General features: G+C 37.5%; 1 protein-coding gene and 1 pseudogene across 1 annotated transcript; one reads left to right on the forward strand and one right to left on the reverse strand.

The window, feature by feature from the left end:
* Positions 1–1,160: 1,160 nt before the first annotated feature.
* On the reverse strand, positions 1,161–2,882 carry LOC142530508 (uncharacterized). The gene is made up of 2 exons (XM_075636342.1): positions 2,261–2,882; positions 1,161–1,918 (listed from the first exon to the last, which is right to left on the reverse strand). The coding sequence occupies exons 1-2, from the start codon at positions 2,880–2,882 to the stop codon at positions 1,161–1,163; spliced, it is 1,380 nt and encodes a 459-aa protein (XP_075492457.1).
* A 14,650-nt stretch (positions 2,883–17,532) lies between these two features.
* On the forward strand, positions 17,533–18,663 carry LOC142531278 (protein TRANSPARENT TESTA GLABRA 1-like; annotated as a pseudogene).
* The last annotated feature ends 801 nt before the right edge of the window (positions 18,664–19,464 follow it).

Consider the following 19,464-nt stretch of genomic DNA (forward strand, 5'->3'; position numbering starts at 1 on the left):
CTCCTCACATCTCTCCAAGACTTTGGACATGTTAATCAAACAAGTATCAAATGAAGAGCCAAAGACAGAAAAGTCATCCATGAATATTTCAATAAAATCCTCAATCATGTCATGAAAAATTGACATCATGCATCATTGGAAAGTTGTTGGTGCATTACATAGAACGAATGACATTGTTTATATGCAAATGTCCCGTAAGGACAGGTAAACATGGTTTTCTCCTGATCTTCAGGGTCAATGGGAATTTGCATATAACCCGAATAACCATCCATGAAACAGTAGAAAGAATGTCCAGCTAACCTTTCCAAAATTTGATCAATAAATGGGAGGGGAAAGTGATCTTTACGGGTGGCGTCATTAAGTTTTCTATAATCAATGCAAACACGCCACCCTATAACAGATCTGGTATGAATCAGCTCATTGTTCGCATTCTTTACGACAGTGATCCCACCTTTTTTTGGAACTACTTGTACTGGACTTACCCACCTACTATCAGAAATCGGGTAAATAATACCTGCATCCAGTAGCTTTATCACCTCTTTCCTGACAACTTCTTACATAGCTGGGTTTAGACGCCTTTGAGGTTGGGTGGATGTTTTGTGGTCGACCTCCATCAGAATTTTGTGCATGCACATGGAGGAACTGATCCCCTTGATATCTGCAATAATCCACCCTATGACTTTGATATTTTTCCTCAGAACTCGCAACAGCTTTTCTTCTTCCGTCTCTGTCAACGTAGAGGAAACTATCACTGGCAGTTTATCGTTATCAAATAAAAATAGATATTTCAAGTGAGAAGGAAGATGTTTCATTTCTAGGATTGGGGTTTCTTCTATGGATGATTTTAAAGGTCTTGGGACATGCCCAAGCTCCCCAATCCTAGAGTTTACCGTTTTTGAAATCGGTCTGTCTGCTTCCAGATAATGAATACATTCGTCCAGCTCTTGACTCCCCAATTCTTGCGTGCATGAATGGGTTCAAACAAACCGCCAAAGGATCTTCACTAATTAATTCCTGCAAACCATACTCAACAAACTCGTCAGTAACATCAATTCTAAGACAATCAGATGTATCATTAGGATATTTGATGGACTGAAAAACATTGAATATCACACTCTCATCATTCAGTCTTAAAACTAGATCACCCTTATGCATATCTATCAAAGCCTTTCGGTGGCAAAGAATGGTCTCCCTAAAATAATAGGAATCTCTCGATCTTCTTCCATGTCTAACACAACAAAATCAACCGGAAAAATGAATTTGTCAACTTTTACCAATACATCCTCTACAACTCCCCTAGGGTATTTAATAGATCTATCAGCTAATTGTAGGGAAATTGTAGTTGGTTTAACTTCACCAATTCCTAGTTTCTCAAAGCATGAATGAGGCATCAAGTTTATGCTTGCACCAAGATCACACAATGACTTGCTAAAGAATGAACTACCAATGGTACAAGGAATAGAGAAGCTACCTGGATCCTTAAGCTTCAGAGGTAATTTATTTTGTAGGATTGCAGAACATTCCCCCGAAAGCTTAACCGTCTCAAAGTCCACTAATTTCCTCTTGTTCGATAAAATATCCTTAAGAAATTTAGCATAGGAGGGCATTTGAGCGAAAGCCTCTGCAAATGGGATATTTATGTGCAGCTTTTTGAAAATCTCAAGAAATTTTGAAAATTGAGTATCCAGTTGCAGTTTCTTTGCTCTTTGGGAAAACTGGAGTGACGTAATATCAATAGTAGGGGTCGAGTTTAGAGACTTATCTTTCTCCTTTGCTTCCTCGTACCTTTGCTTGGATGATCCCTTTTCTTTCACATTTTCCTCAACATCAACTACCTCTTGCTTTATGGGAGATGTCACCGTGACTGCATTGACACCCTTCGGATTCTTTTCCGTGTCATTAGGTAGTGAACCCGAAGCTTATGTAGCCATTTGTGTCGCCAACTGCCCTAGTTGAGTCTCCACCCTTTTCATCATGGCATCATGATTTTGCCATCTCATCTCATTCCCGACTATGTACTTGGCTAGCATATCCTCAAGATTTGACTTGCTATCTTGTGGCTTGAAACCGGGTGGCATAGAAGGTCCAGTACCTTGCGGAGGTTTAGGTGGTTGCTGAGGAGGCTTTTGCTGTGTAGGATGTTGTGGAGGGTTGAAATATGGTTGCTCAACAGTATTTTCTGATTGCCTCTACCCAAAATTCGGATGATTCCTCCAGCCTGGGTTATATGAGAAACTATATGGATTATATTGTTGCCGACCTTGGTTTCCCACATAGTTCACTGAGTCCCCTCCAAAGCACTGTATTCCCTCACAAGACATATCTGGCATGACATGCATGTCACCAGATGATCCACCAACTATCTCGGCATTTCCCTGAATTTGATTTACTGGCTTGACTAGTGTTGATCTATTTGTTTGTAACTGTGCCATCTGATGTGTCAATCCATCAAGCTTTGCTGTTATCGCTGTCAAAGCATCCATCTCAAAGAATCCGACTTTCTTCTCCCTTCGGTTGTCCTGCCAGCCTACATTGCTTTCTGCCATATTAGAAATGATTTCAAGTGTTGCGGTTGGCGTTTTCCTGTATAAGCTACCGTTTGCTGCTGCATCAAGCATAGATCTCACAGGAGGATCCACCCTGTAGTAGAACGTCTCAACCTGCTGGCCTATCGATAAACCATGTCTCGGGCACATTCTCAACATCTTCTTAAACCTTGCCCATGCTGAATTCAATGATTCCCCATCTCTCTGTCTAAACGATGTGATTTTATTTTGCAACTGTGTAATCTTAGTTGGGGGAAAATACTTGTGCATGAAGACCTCGACTAATCCATCCCATGTAGCAATAGAACCAACTGGAAGGTCTCGAAGCCACTCCATAGCCTCTCCTTGTAGGGAAAATGGAAATAATCTGAGTCAAATGACATCAGTACTCACCCCATTGCACCTGATTGTATCACAGATTGACAGTAAGTACTCCAGATGTGCATTGGGATCTTCAGATGGTGATCCTCCGAATTTGACTTGGAGTTGAATCATCTGGATGATGGCTGGCTTAAGTTCGAATGTATTCACTTGAATTGTAGGGCGGACAATACTAGAGCCATAACCTCCAAACTCTGGTCTATGAAGCTCCATCAAAGTACGCTCATCCTCTTTTCCGGCCATATCTTCAGATTCTGGTTTAAGGACTATTTCAAATTCCTCTTCAGATTCGAATTCAAGAGCCAAGTTTTTGTTCCTTCGAGCTCTACGGATGCGGCGGAGAGTGTTTTCAATCTCTAGATCAAGTGGCACTAGATTTTCGAAGCCTTGGGCACGGCTCATATAACACGAGCTAGACTCCTGCAATCAAAATTCAAGTGCACAATTCAAGCTCCTGAAGAGTGTAAAAATTTGAAACAAAATTGATTAAAATGCCAAAAATTTTAAAATAAAATAAGAACTAAGAATAAATGCCTAGTCTCAAATAAATAATTTATCCTAATATTAAACAGATAGTCCCCGGCAACGGCGCCAAAGACCTGACCGATGATTTCGGTTGGGAATAAATATAGCAAGCGGACTAGGTCAAGTTATAGTAAATGGACGACAAGTCCAAGTATTGATCCCACACAGACTATTATTTAAGTACTAAGATTTAAATTATTCGATTTAATCTAGACAAACAATAACACTGATTTGATGATAATTTAAACTAGTTAAATTAAATTAAATTAAACTAAATTAATAACTAAGATCGAATGTGCAGAACAGATTGAAACTTGGGAAATTTTCAAATTCAACAAAATGACCGGGAACACACAACGGTCCAAACTTTGATTATTGTCACGCATTGGAATTAATTAACAACAGATTATTGATATCCCGATGAAATTCCCTAAATTAACTATAAATCTATTTCTAGAATTTATAATCCTATTTTCATTTAACAGTCCAATTATTTCTAATTGAATTTAGTTAAAAAAAAACGCATTATTCAACGATGGAATCACAGCTGTCGCCTAAAAACGCACATTGAAACTGAATACTATATCTAGTCGGTTTAACCGTGTGTTGATTAATATTTTTGAAGCTAAATTCAATCTATTCTCTTTCGAGTCAAGATCGAACAACAAACATACAAATAATTGGCCAAATTAAAAGTACGAAAATTGCGCAAACATTAATCAATAACATAAAAATAATTCATAAATCAAATAATCCAATGATTGAACAAGATCAATAATTTGTCCCTATCGTGGTCTCGATCATAAGAAAAACTACTCCATAGATTCAAAACTAGAAGAAAATCTAATATTCAAATTCATTAATAAAAATAAGAAAACAAGAGATGAGAAAATCTCAGAGATGGTGCGCCAATCTTGCGTGTGAAATGTGGTTCCCTATCTTTTCTCCCAAGTCGTCGTCTTCTTCTCTGCAATTTTCTCCAGTATCCAAAACGTTCCAAAAGTCCTTCTCATCGTCTAGGTTTTCTCTTTTTATATCTCCTCGATATCTTTTCTCAAATCCCCACAAAATCTTCGCCAAATTTGAATGTGATATGAAGGACACGGACCCCGTGTAGACATCAGGGTAGGGGTCCGTGTAGGCATTGTAAAATTTCTTTCCCTTAAACATTGGACACGGACCCCGTGTATAGGTCCGTCGTTGGGTCCGTCATGTCACTGTGATATTCATTCTCGGATGCTAATGGACACGGACCCCGTGTACTGGTCCGTCATGGGGTCCGTGTAGGCTCTGTCAAAATCTTCATTCGGCTTCTAAGGCACGAACCCTTAAACGGGGTCCGTGTAGGGGTCCGGATACTCTTTGTACTGTTCCCTATTTCTCCGGATGTTTATGACATGGCATTGTGCAGCCTGAATTTCTTTTCCTTTCGTTGGCTTTAATCATCTTTTGGTCAAACCTGCAAATAGCAATAATAAAACGAGTAAAGCGCAAAACTTGGAATAAAATCGCCAGATAAGCAAGAATACGACAAAATAAAATCCCTAAAACGCTATATAATTCGTGCTTATCAGGGATCATGCTCATGTAAAGATCGATCGAACATTCATGTTTTGGGTTAGGGCTTTGTTTCGATCAGTTGTTTCAAGGGGTGTGCAAGAGGCATTCCAGGACGTGTTTTAGACCCTGCTGGGTTTGAGACGTGATCTAGAGTGACTCGAGCACGGCTTATCACGAGCTAAGAGTAAATCCAGGAACCTAGGTGCGGTTAGGGTTCGGCTTTGAGACTTTCGGTTGGAACGCGTACCACCGTGTGCATGGGGTTAGGGTCCACGTCTAGGGAAGTTTAGTAAGAGTTAGTGTCGATTTAGGAGAGGCTGGTTTGAGCTTGGTCCGGGCCGGTTGGGCGTGGGGTAGAGTTAGGCTTCAAAAGTCGATTTTGGGATTTTTGCCCGCAGGGTTAGCGCCACGACGCTGGCCATGTAGCGCCATTGCGCTGCCGTTTCGGCGCTTGTAGCGCCACGGCTCTGGTAGCAATAATAAAATGAATAAAACACAAAACTCGGAATAAAATCGTCAGATAAGAACGAATACGACAAAATAAAATCCCTAAAACGCTATATAATTCGTGATCATCAGGGATCATGCTCATGTAATGATCGATCGAACATTCATGTTTTGGGTTAGGGCTTTGTTTCGATTGGTTGTTTCAAGAGGTGTGCAAGGGGCGTTCCAAGACATGTTTTAGACCCTGCTGGGTCTTAGATGCGGCCTAGAGTGACTCGAGCACGGCTTATCACGGGCTGAGAGTAAATTCAGGAACCTAGGTGCGGTTAGGGCTCGGCTTTGAGATTTTCGGTTGGAACGCATACCACCGTGTGCATGAGGCTAGGGTCCACGTCTAGGGAAGTTTAGTAAGAGTCAGTGTCGGTTTAGGAGAGGCTGGTTCGAGCTTGGTCCGGGCCGGTTGGGCGTGGGGTAGAGTTTGGCTTCGAAAGTCAATGTTGGGATTTTTGCCCGCAGGGTTGGCGGCACAGCGCTGGGCATGTAGGCGCCATTGCGCTGCCGTTTCGGCGCTTGTAGCGCCACAGCGCTGGTACATGGCGCCTAGGCGGCGCTTACCCAGCGCCACAGCACTACACTACCAGCGCCTAGGCACTAGTACTGTACGTGCATTTTCGAGATTTTTGTGGATATTGCTCGTTTTTGGGTTTCCAATAAATTATACCTACATGTCTATGGTTATAAATGGTTTAAGTTGAGTCATACGGAGTTTGTTAGTAGTCATTGAACTATGGTTAAAATTTGATCAAGTCTCGGGTTAAACGGGACTCCGGTCTAAACCCTGGAAGAAATATAGAGGTTAATACAGGGGTTCGGGATACGTTTAAGGAAATGTTTAGAAGTATATTTAAGGAGTTTGATAAGTTCGATCGGGTTGGGTTAGCAGTCCTGACAGTGCCCTGATAATTGAAAATGCATGTTTAAAATGTATATGTTAATTATGAATATGAAATTTTAATGAAAATGCTGATAAATATGTTTCATGCTTGTTTTAAGAAAATGTATGTATATGCATGGGTTTTACAAGTGATGAATATGATGACATGTTTTTGAAGGAGGCGAGTTGGTTGTGACTAATACGAACACGAACATGTAAGGCCAAGGCTTAGTGGATGGGTTAAATTATCGCTGATGTCCCCACTGCCGGGTACCGCAGTTATACGTAGATGGATCCATCGACTTAAAGCTGATACGAAAGTCACAACTAATGATCTAAATTCAATAAGAAAAATGAACATGTATACGATGATATGATGAGACATGATTTGAATATGTTATGTTACGTTTAATTTAACGCTTTTGAAGATCATAAAACTTATTTTAATTACGGTACTTCTCACTATTGCATGATATGTATATGTATATGTATTTGTTGTTATGGTTCAGGTGTGTTAAGTCTTTAGACTAACTAGGTGTGATTGATGCAGGTGATCATGAGGATGTGGAGACTGGAGGCGCTGAAGACTGAGAAGGTGGAGTTGGGGGTGCACATGATAAATAGAGGACCTTGCATTCTTCCGCTTATTATGATCATGAGTCATGTGTGTAAACAATAATTTAAATGTTTTTGCAATTTTTAATACGATGATGATATTGACAGATGTTGAGTTCTTTTAAAACAGTAAACTAGGAGATTTGGTTGCATTTAACTGCAGTTATTTTATTGAGTTGTTGGATGGTAGTTTTTATTGCTTGCTTCGAAATTTTAATGGACGTATGTGTATGGGTGTTTTCGGTCATAGCTCCATTTTTTTAAAAAAAATGGAATATGTTAAGATTCCAAGATTTTAAGAAAGTCAATAATTAAAATTCGGCGATGTATCGAATAATCTCGCAATTAAAATTTTGTGGATATGAGGTTACGGAATCGGAAATGATTGAAAAAACATTTTCCACGTTTCATGCATCAAATATAACTATACAACAACAATATAGAGAGTGCGTGGATTTGCGAGATATTCTGAACTTATCGTTTTTCTTCTTGTGGCAAAAAAGAACAAACGGGCTGCTATAAGAAATCATCAGTCCCGACCCACTGGATCAACAGTATTTTCAGAAGTAAATGTTGTAAGTAAAATTGAATTTAAACCTGGAAACCAAAATCAAAGTCAAAGACAAGGTTTTGTTCGAGGTCGAGGTCGAGGTCGAGGCCGTGGTCGTGGACGTGGACGTGGAAGTGGTCGCGGTCGTGGCCGAGGCCGTGGTTTTGAAAACAATCGAGATAGTTACTTCTATAACTCATCTCAAAAAAACGTCACGAACCATCCACTGAAAAGGAATCATGAGAACATGAGTGTTAATGAAAATCACTCAAAACGATTTGAAACTTCTTGTTTTAGATGCGGTACTCCAGGACATTGGTCTCTATTTGTTGAGTCTCCGAACACCTTTGCAAGCTCTATAAAGAATCGATAAATGGGAAAAAGAAGAGACCAACTTCACTGAACGTAGTGATCGTTTCGAGTGATTCAACTCATTTTGATGCTGCAGATTTTTTGAATGATTTCTCTGGAATAATCAATATGCTGGTGGAATAGAAATGAAAAATATTGATGCTGCAGATTTTCTCAACGATTTCTCTGGAAATGAACGATATATTGGTGGAATATAAATGTAAAATAATTTATTTTTTATGTACTCATATGATAATATTTTATTGTATAATTATTATATGCCTTATATTTTTCAATAAATTACATATGTATTGTCATTAATTTTTTTCATTGCATATTTTTTTTTAAGTTCACATATGGAAACTGCTATAGATAAAGCTAAACAAGGAACTAATCCCATAGAAGTTTGCATACCTGATAGTGATACAACGCACACTATTCTTTGAGATAAAAGATATTTTTTGGAACTAAAACCAACAAAAATAATAGTGAATACAATATCTGGTCCTGTAGACTTGATCAAAAGTTGTGGTAAAGCATATTTTTTGTTATCTAATGGTACAAAATTTCTGATAAATGATGTTCTGTATTCACAACAATCGAAAAGAAATTGTTATCTAATGGTACAAAATTTCTGATAAATGATGTTCTGTATTCACAACAATCGAAAAGAGATTTGTTGAGTTTTAATGACATATATTCACATGGGTATGATAGACAATAAATGAAGCAAATGAGAAATATATGTGTCTTACCTCATATAAATCAGGAAAAAATATGTAGTTGAAAAACTATCAATGCTCCCTACTGGATTGCATTATACATATATAAGTCCAATTAAATCAAACATGGTAGTTGATAATTCTTCAGTACTAATCAATTGACATGATCGATTAGGACATCCTGGCTCAACAATTATGCGAAGAATTATAGAAAATACCCATGGTCATTCGCTGAAAGATCTGAAGATCTTTCAAAATAATAAGTTCTAATACAAATTATGTTCTCTTAAAAAATTTATTATAAGACCATCACCAGCTAAAATCCAAACTAAATCACCCATGTTTCTTGAACGTATTCAGGGTGATATTTTTGGACCAATTCATCCATCATATGGACCATTTAGATATTTTATGGTATTGATCGATGCCTCCAGCAGATGATCACATGTATGTTTATTATCAAACTGGAATGTGGCATTTGCAAAATTACTTGCTCAAATAATAAAATTGCGAAATCAATTTCATGATCATACAATCAAGAAAATTAGACTTGATAATGCTAATGAATTTACTTCACAGACTTTCAATGGTTATTGTAAGTCAATAAGAATTACTGTTGAGCATTATGTTGCTCATGTACATACACAAAAGGGATTAGCTGAATCATTGATTAAACTTCTACACATAAACAAAGGTTTAGACTTTTTTCCGGAAGTCTGTTCAAAAGATGCTATTGGTTATGAAAACAAAACTCCCTGTTTCTATATGGGGATATGCAATTTTACATGCTGCTGCATTAATTCGCATCAGACCAAGTGCATCATAAATACTCCCATTGCAGATATTTCTCATCTGATAATTTTTGGATGTATGATATAAGTGTCTGTTACACCGCCTCAACGAACAAAATTGGGACCTCAAAGAAAAATCGGAATTTATGTTGGTTATGATAGCCCATCAATCATTTGATATCTCGAGCCTCAGACAGGCAACGTGTTTACAACACGTTTTGTTGATTGTCATTTTAATAAGGAAATCTTCCCAATGTTAGGGGGAGAAAAGAAACATAGCGAAAAGAAAATTACATGGTATACGTCATCATTGTTACATCTGGATCCAAGAACTAAACAATATGAAAAAGATGTACAACAAATTGTGCATTTGAAAGAATAACAAATCAAATACCAGATGCATTTGCAGACACAAAAAGGGTAACTAAATCATATATACATGTTGTAAATGGCCCTGCTAGAATTGAAATTCCAAATAAACAAATTGAAGATACCCATGATATCATTAAACGCTTGAAGCGTGGAAGGCCAATTGGTTCTAAGGATAAAAATTCTTGAAAAAGAAAAAAACATAGAGAAACATGATGATCACAAAATAGAGAATGATATTCCTGCAGAAATACACGATGATAAAAAATTTCTGTTAGAACCACAAACTGATGAGAATCGTGAAATCTCTATCAATTATATTAATACTGGAAAAATATGGAACCGAAAAGATATAAAAGAAATTGATGAGATATTTTCTTACAATGTGGCATTTGACATCATAAATGACAATGAAGATCATGAACCAAAATCTTTTGGTGAATGTAAAAAGCGACAGGACTAGATAAAATGGAAAGATGACATCCAGGTTGAGTTGGATTCGCTAAATAAACGTAACGTTTTTGAACCTATAGTCCTTACACCTGTAGATGTAAAACCTATTGGGTACAAATGGGTTTTTATTCGAAAGCGAAATGAGAAAAATGAAATAGTAAGATATAAATCTAGACTTGTTGCACAAGGTTTTTCTCAAAAGACTAGAATTAATTATGAAGAAACGTATTCTCCTGTTACGGATGCAATTACGTTTCAGTATTTGATTAGTTTAGTAGTATTTGAAAATTTAGAAATGCGTTTTATGATGTTGTCATAGCTTATTTATACGGATCACTCGATAGTAATAAATATATGAAATCCTTGAAGGATTTAAGATGCCTGAAGCACAAAGTTCAAAACCAGAGAATGTTATTATGTGGTATAATCAGCTAAGTGAATACTTAATGAAAAAGAAATATGTAAACAATTCAATATGTCACTGCGTTTTCATTAAGAAAACAACATCTGAATGTGTAATTATTGTTGCATATTTTTATGATTTAAACATCATTGGAATAAATAAGGAAATTCAAGAAGTTGTGTCGTACTTGAAGAAAGAATTTGAAATGAACGAAGGACTTTGGAAAAACAAAGTATTGTCTGGGTTTGCAAATTGAATACAGAGAATGTGGAATATTTGTTCATCAGTCAAATTATACAGAAAAGGTCCTTAAATGTTTTAATAGGGATAAATCAAATCCTTTAAGTACTCCAATGGTTGTTAGATCATTAAACATAGAAAAGGATCCATTCCGTCCATGTTAAAATGATGAAGTTATTCTTGGTTTAGAAAGAAGTACCATATCTAAGTGCTATCGGTGCCCTTGGAGAGAAATGTTCATAAGGGAATACGTACCTGGTAATCCAGATACGCTGGCAAGAAGAGCCTCTTTCCTCAAAGGAAAGTTGGCAGAATGGTGCCATATGGCAGCATTACAAAAGAATTACAAACACTTAAGGGGTATCAACAAAAGAACTCCCTTGTGTTGTAAGAAAAATGATCTTCCAACAATTATTGGAAGTAAACCACAAAAGCATAAGAGGAAAAGTTTTAGGACTCATCCTTATGCACGAAGTGGAAGAAGTTCTTGGAAACCAAGAACTGTATGGTCTAGACAGAAAGCCAGATCTTATAAATCTGGACAAAGAAGCGGACCATCAAGGAGTAGGATATCATCCCATGCATCGAATACATCTCGAAGCACAAGAAGAACACCTACAAAGAAAACTTTCAGAAGAGCTCATACGCGAGCCAATGAAAGTTTCAAGGATTGCAATTGCTGGACATGTGGAGCAAGAGGTCATATTTCGACCAACTGTCCAGAAAATGAAAAAAGAGGTATTAAACATTTCAATCCAACCCCGGATATTGAAGAAGCAGTTTATTACCAAGATCTTATTCAAGTATACCGATTTGAGGACATTGTCTCAGATGAAAGTATATATGAAGAAGAAGAAGTTCTAAGTCAAGAAGGATCCGATGGAACTGAATTCGGAATCTGACTGAGGACGAAGTGTTTCGACACGAAACACATGAAGATCTGTCTGGATTCTTTAGCCAGACAACGATATCCAATAATATGGTCCAAAGGATCATGAGAGAAAACCCTAGTCTACAGAGATATCAAGGATTCTCTACAGGACAGGTAGAAAAGTTCTTAGGAAATCTTGGCCTAAGGAACAGAAAGCATCATCGAATCTATAAAGTTTCTAGAAGGAAAATGGCAATCCCAATGGAACTTACAGGAAATAGAATGGAGATGCAGTTAATTCCTTCTGAAGAAATTAAGGAGGAATTACAAAAACTCAAGATAGAAGTAGCAAGGACTATGTCTTGGATTCATATCGGAGCAATCCAGATTATGATAAAGGCTATTTTCAAAGAAGGAATAGATTCACCTATTGATATTGCTATATGCGATAAAAGAATGGGGAATCTACAAGATTCAGTACTGGGAACAATCTCAGGAAATCTCTGCGCAGGAAAAATTGTAGGAGTAATATATCCTAAGATAGCCTACAACCTGGCAGATCGATATTTCAGCCGAGCCTTGACATTGCATCAAAACTTCAAGGAAAAAAGGCTGATGAAAGAAGGTAATAGGCCATATTCTATTACTTATCAAATTTCATATGCTCTATCTAATACACATCATTCTGAATTGTTTATCAGAAATGGGTTTATTGAAATCCCTGAGATATTTGGAAAAGTTGCTCAGGCAATTTATCTAGAAAGAATCGAGTTTCCTTTGATACAGGAAACAGATATCCAAATACAAGACAAACCGATTCTACAAAGGAATCAAAGTCTTAAATTGGAATCTAGAAGACTATCTTTTCAAGGAGATAGAATTACAAGTTACAGGTGGGGAAAAACGCCTATCATAGAACCCCAACAGGAGCCGAAGGGTTTTTCTACAATGGGAAAACTTAGATGCCCAGAAGGGTGGAAGGAAATTGAAATAATATTTAATATTACAAAACAAAGGAATCAATTTCCTTGTAATTCAATATACTATTTGGAACAACCTGTGATAGGAATTTACCAAGGACTGATTAATATCGGAGAATTGAAAGTTCACATTCAAGGAATTCCAGGGAAAGAATCAGATCGACTGATTCTTGGATTAGAGTTTCTTGAGGAACACAAACCTTGGAAACGTCTAGAGTATGGAATGAAGTTTATGGCAAATGATAAGATGTGGAAAATCCAATGACCACAAGTCTATTCTCCATATACATTCCAGTAGGAATGTTGTATGAACAATATAAGGCAGAATACTTTGCTGCTTATATTGATTCAGGTGCTGGAATCTGTACAGCAAAAAGAGGTGTTTTTCCAAATAATTTGGAAGAAGAGTTACCAAAGATTGCTGGAAGATATTTTTTCAGAAGAATCTTAATCTTATGTAAAGGGATTAAGATGACAGAAATCATGATTGGCGGTGCTGGGCAAACACCTTGGTACAAGATAAAGACACCACCAATTTATCTTCATGATACAGGAGCTGACATATTATTAGGAAACAATTTCCTACAGATGTTCAAGTCCTATACTCAAGAAAATGAGACTAGAAGATTAGTGTTCACAACACCATGTGATCACAAAATCATAGTCCAGAGACTTAGAGAAGCATTTTACAGAAAATTGCCGATCCAGTTTCGCAGCAAAGCGTGGTGATTCAGGACAACTTCTGAACCCAAAAATGAAGGATTCTAGACGGTTTGGAGAAACAATGCTCCAGTTAAGAGCAGATCAAGTACTCCAACCAGAAGATATAGAATGCCTTAAGATAACTCTACAAACAAATGAAGTAGAGTTCGAATCTAAGGTATCATTGGAAGATGTCAAAAAGAGGATCAAAGAAAATTACAATGAAGATCCTTTGGCATGGTGGGACAGAAATCAACTCAAAGCTTGCCTTAAGATTAAGGAAGGCAAAGAGTATGAATTTGTCCGTTGCAAGTCTATCCCAATGAATATCATTGATCAAAGGGATATGCAGATTATAATCACGGAACATTTGGAACTTGGTTTAATCAAAGCGGGTATGTCACCATATAGCAGTCCAGGTTTCTGGTAAGAAATCATGGTGAGATAAAACGAGGAAAACCCAGACTAGTTATTAATTACCAAGAATTAATAAGATTCTGGAGTTTGATGGGTATTTTATACCTAGTAGAGAACACTTGATTAGTTGCATTCGCAACGCCAAGATATTCTCTAAGTTTGACTGTAAGTCTGGATTTTATCAAATTCGAATGCAGGAAGAAAGTAAGAAATTCACAGCTTTCTCCACACTTCAAGGACATTATATCTGGGAAGTATTGCTAATGGGATTGGACTAATTCACCGCAGATATTTCAAAGAAAAATGGATAATCTTTTCAAAGATTATTTTAAATTTATGTTTGTTTATATTGACGATGTTTTCATAGCGTCTAAAGATATGAATGAACATATCAAGCATTTGGAGATTTTCTCTAATGTGTGCAAGAAAGAAGGACTGGTTTTATCTGAAAAGAAAGCAGTCATTGTTACAAGGAAGATTGAATTCCTCGGAATTGAAATCGATGAGTCAGGAATAATTCTGCAAGAACACATAGTGGAAAAGGTGCAGAATTTTCCAGAAAATCTCAAAGACAAGAAGCAACTTCAAAGTTTCTTAGGAGTTGTTAATTTTGCCGGGATGTTCATAAAAAACCTAGCAAAACACAGAAAGGTGTTCAGTCCATTATTGAAAAAAGATGCAAGATTTATATGGACAAAAGAACACACAGAGGGACTTATCCATTTAAAGGAGGTTTGTAAAAATCTTCCAAAAATGACTATTCCTCAAGATGAAGATGATCTGGTATTGTATACCGATGCCAGTGATCATTGGTGGGCAGCAATTCTTACTAAGCTTACACCAGATGGAGAACAACCATGTAGATATTGCAGTGGGTTATTCTCAGATGCAGAAGCCATCAGATGGCATATCAACGAGAAAGAATTTTATGCAGTAAAAAGGGCTTTTGAAAAATGGCCATTATTCTTACTTGCAAAGAAATTCACTTTGAAAGTTGATAACACACAAGTTAAAGCTTTTTTAAGGAATAGAATTGAGTCTAACCCTGAGAAGGCTAGATTATTACGATGGCAAGCACTATGTCAGAATTATATTTTTGATATTGTGATAATAAAATCTCATGAAAATATTCTTGCAGATTTTTTAACAAGAGATGGACAGCATTGACATTGATGCTATTATCAAGATGCAGAGGCATTTGAGAGAACACCTTGAAATGCTTCAAACCGAGTTCAACAAGTTGGCCGTTAACGCAGAAGTTGCGGGAAGGCTACAACAAGCCGATAAGAGAATTGTCTCTGATCGAATTACAGGTTGTTTACAGGCATATACTCAGTTATGGTCTGTAATGCTAAGGCCTATCCTCCAAGGCATTGAGAAGCCATTGGTTTCCCAAATGGAGAGTTTTCGAGTACAGGACTCTATACCTGTAGCGGGGGATTCAAATACTCCTTGCACAAGTGTTAAGTCGGGATCATCACCAGATGAATCGGCTGAAACAAAAATTGAGACTTCTGATCCTTATCTTGAGTCTTCAAGTCAACCATTCACCTCGGGGATTGAAGAGGGAGAGATCAACCTTAGGCCTCGTATTGACAAAGGAAAATCTAAGGTTGGTACTAATGAAGTTGCAATTTCTCCATTTCAGGCTTTACCAACAAAACTGAGAGAAATTAAAAACAAGAATTGGCATTAACCCAGCTACCAGTAGGGTTGATATTTCAGGAAAATATCCCAGGGTATGGATGAAATCAAATTCATATCCAAAGGAGGTCAAGGCATGGTATGAATTCGGGGCTCTTGCCTTAGTTTATACTACATCACCAAGCTTTCCGGAAATTTCAGGATTACCAAAATGGATCCAGGAAGCTGTTCATGAAACTTGGGCGAATAATGATTATTTGTCCAGAGTAGATGTTTTGGAGCTATACTTTTTCAGTGCAGCACCAGAACCAGCAGGGAAAGGTTCTCGCGAAGCCTTTCATTTCATCAAGTTAAGGAGGCCGGATACAAATGTTCAAAAATTTATCAAGGACCCTCCAACAGAAGAAACACCCCTGGTTGCTTCAATTTCTGAAGATGATATGTCTACACGAAGAGCATGGGGTTTATGGGTCTGTCTCACGGAGATGGATAAAGTCAAGTTTCCGTTCAAATTTTATAATCATTCAGTGAACGGATCATTCCTGTTAAACACCATGACAGGAAAAACCACAAGTTTTGCAGAAGATTTATTCGAGAAAAGAGAAATCTTTTGTGGAACAGCAAGCTGCTGGCTAGTAAAGAGACTCGCCGAAAATTTTGTAACATGGCACATATAGGAAGATGGTCAGAAAACATCTGCCTAGAATGTCAAAACCAGAAGGAACCTGAATTCGGTAAAGGATTCAAACCGAGATCTGATCGAAAACACTTTACCGACACAAGCACAAGTGGGGATGGACCACCTTCACGTTTTCCTCGAGGACAACGAAAACCAAAGATTCCTCGACAAAATTAAAGGTGTACATGTGATCAAGCCCACTAGCAAAAAGAAAACCCACCATGTGAGTGGAAAGACAAAGACCATCAATAATGAGTGGAAAATGACAAGGGATCATTGAATACCTAATTTAAAAAAGGAATCCAATGAATAAAAGCAAGACGACTGGTCCCGAAATTTTCATCTATAAATAATGACAGATGGGAACCAGTAAACCACGACAGACTTAAACCAAAACTGGAAACAAAAGAAAATGTATTTTTCATATCTCAAAGTTTCCAGAAGAAGGATTAAGGCAACAAGAAAAGAGATGAAAAATTCCAAAGATTATTATAAACGGCTCAAAGAAACAGGAAGGGAGATACAAGCTGATCTGATCCAAATGCATATAAACTATTTATGCAGGCAGATAAAAATTCAAGAAATGATTATTTCTAGATTGATTATCTAGAAGAAGACAAATCAAGAAAGGTGGAGGGACCATCCCAATGGATCACTCAACCACCATATCAATGGACCACTCAACCACTATATGGTCCTCAAGCAAGCTGTAAAAGCTTATGAAGATTTGAAGTCCGAGTTTCAAATCCGAAGGAAGCCTTCTATAAATAAAGAAGCAGAAGGAAGATGAAGGCATCGATCAACCTCTTCATTTTTCTTCAAATCATTTGTAATATTTCTCTTTCAAGTTTATGTGTGTAGTAAGTTCAGCTACTATTAGTAGCTAAACAAGTTTCTCCTCCTCTACAGGAGGTTTAAATGTATTAATAAATGTTTGTATTTGAATAAAGAGATCTTTGCTCTTAGCCCCTCTCGTGTATTATTTTCAAAATTTTATCTTTTATTGTACACCCTAAGGTAGGAAACGAATTAGGGTTGTGCCAAGTGCTGCTGAAGGAATCTACGTCAGTAACCATCGGTTGCGATCGCGTGATTGGACTGTGAGGAGCAGTTTGTAAAATACGGTGGATATAACCCGGTGGCACTGGTAAAAAAGGTAAAAGATTTAAATTATTTTACGGAAGCATGATGGACACTTGAGGGAGTTAAGTAGGTTTAAATGGAGATTACTATTGTTTTAATAAAGAAGGGGTCAAAGATTTAAAAGACGAAAGTCAGAAGGCTATAAACTTAAATGCCCCAAATCCCTAACCCTTAATTTCTTTCATTCATTCATCTGTTTGTGTTCTTCAATGGATAAATCAACTCAGCTACTCAACTCGGAAAATGTGGTCACTTTCGACTCACCCAACCCCATTTATGCCATGGCTATCTCCGCAGCGCACCCCACCACCATCGCCATCGGTAGCTACCTCGAAGAACTCAACAACCGTGTCGAATTACTTTCCTTCTCTCTTGATTCACACTCCCTTCAACTTATCCCCGGCCTCTCTTTTGATCACCCTTACCCGCCCACCAAATTACTTTTTCACCCTTCCGCCGCCCCTGCTATGAACCTCCTCGCTTCTTCGGGGGACTATCTCCGCCTTTGGGACGTCAAAGATGCTTCGATTGAACCCGTTTCTATCTTTAACAACAGTAAAAGCAGCGAATAATGTGCTCCCTTGACATCTTTTGATTGGAATGAGCTTGAGCCGCGGAGAATTGGGACTTCCAGCATCGATACCACGTGCACCATATGGGATATTGAAAAAGGCGTCGTGGGGACACAGTTGATAGCTCACGATAAAGAGGTGTATGATATAGCTTGGGGGGAAGCTGGGGTGTTTGCTTCTGTTTCCGCGGATGGTTCCGTCAGGATTTTTGATTTGAGGGATAAAGAGCATTCCACCATCATTTATGAGAGTCCCACACCAGATACACCTTTGTTGAGGTTGGCTTGGAATAAACAAGATTTGAGATACATGGCTACCATTTTGATGGATAGTAATAAGATTGTCATTTTAGATATTAGATCACCTGCAATGGCTGCTGCGGAATTGCAGAGGCATGATGCGAGCGTGAATGCTATTGCTTGGGCTCCTCAAAGTTGTAGGCATATTTGCTCTGCTGGGGACGATGGGCGAGCATTGCTTTGGGAGTTGCCCACAGTTGCAGGGCCGAACAGGATTGATCCCATGTTGATGTACTGTTCTGATACTGAGATCAATCAGCTTCAGTGGTCCGGCGCATTATCGGATTGGATAGCTGTTGCGCTCGGGAACAAGATGCAGATGTTGAAAGTGTGAAATACTTGCATGTTTTTGTTCTTTAGTAAGTATAAAGTGTATCCTAGTTTATTAGATGTTTTGTGGCATTAACGTAGATGAACCTGGATCATGGATCATTTTCAGTTTGTGGAGTGATGAATATAGCATGGCCTGATGTATATTTAGTGATTTATATCCCTGCCTATCTATTTTCCGATATGTCTTTAGTGATTGACAAATCTAGTTAAGAAGGATGGAAAATGACATTTTCCACTTTTTGCATGGATTTGAATTGGAACAACCTTTGTTTCTTTGGAGTGATTTGTTTGATGCAGCTAGCTTAACCGTCTGCACGTAAATGGAATTTCAAATTGTGCAGAAGAAATTCTACTATGTTTCAACTAATATTGGTAATTATTCTCTTTGGTCATTCTACTTCCTCTTTTATGGTATACAAAATCTTGGAAAACAAACTTTAAACCTTCTGATTTATATGAGAATTTAGAATTTGTCAAGTTATACTTGCTTTACTATTAGCTTTAATTGAATGCTAAGTACGAGGACATGCATCGTATGAAGATTGAGACTTGGTTTAAGAGGTTAAGACTGCAACCTAAGTCTCATAAATACGTTCTAATCCACTTAAGAATAACCTTTTAAAATGATTAAGATCTGATCCTAATTGCTTGTAATTTAAGTTTATTTCCATCTCAATTCAGTTGGTTTTTACTTCATTTTTGTTGATACTCGATTGCTTCTTCCATCTATTTGATATTTTTAATTTACTATATTTTTCATTGGCATGACCTATTTGTTTTGGTTTCTGAGGTTATATTTTGAAATAATCAAAGTATTTAGTTTGAAAGGAAAAATACTCAAAACTTAAATTGAATGGATTGATAATGAATAAAAGTAGAGGTTCTTGTTGAACTTGTAGGAGTAGAACAATTGTTTGTTAGCGCAGCGTTTCGAAGA

The sequence above is a fragment of the Primulina tabacum genome, chromosome 17 (assembly GCF_025594145.1).
Source record: "Primulina tabacum isolate GXHZ01 chromosome 17, ASM2559414v2, whole genome shotgun sequence".
NCBI lineage: Eukaryota > Viridiplantae > Streptophyta > Magnoliopsida > Lamiales > Gesneriaceae > Primulina > Primulina tabacum.

Bases quoted from the DNA above. Each gene is read 5' to 3' on its own strand.
- LOC142530508 (XM_075636342.1), bottom strand. From the start codon at position 2,882: ATGGAGTGGCTTCGAGACCTTCCAGTTGGTTCTATTGCTACATGGGAT. The intron at 1,919-2,260 runs GTCGGCAACAAT...TGGCTACATAAG, and splicing joins GAACTATGTGGGAAACCAAG to CTTCGGGTTCACTACCTAAT.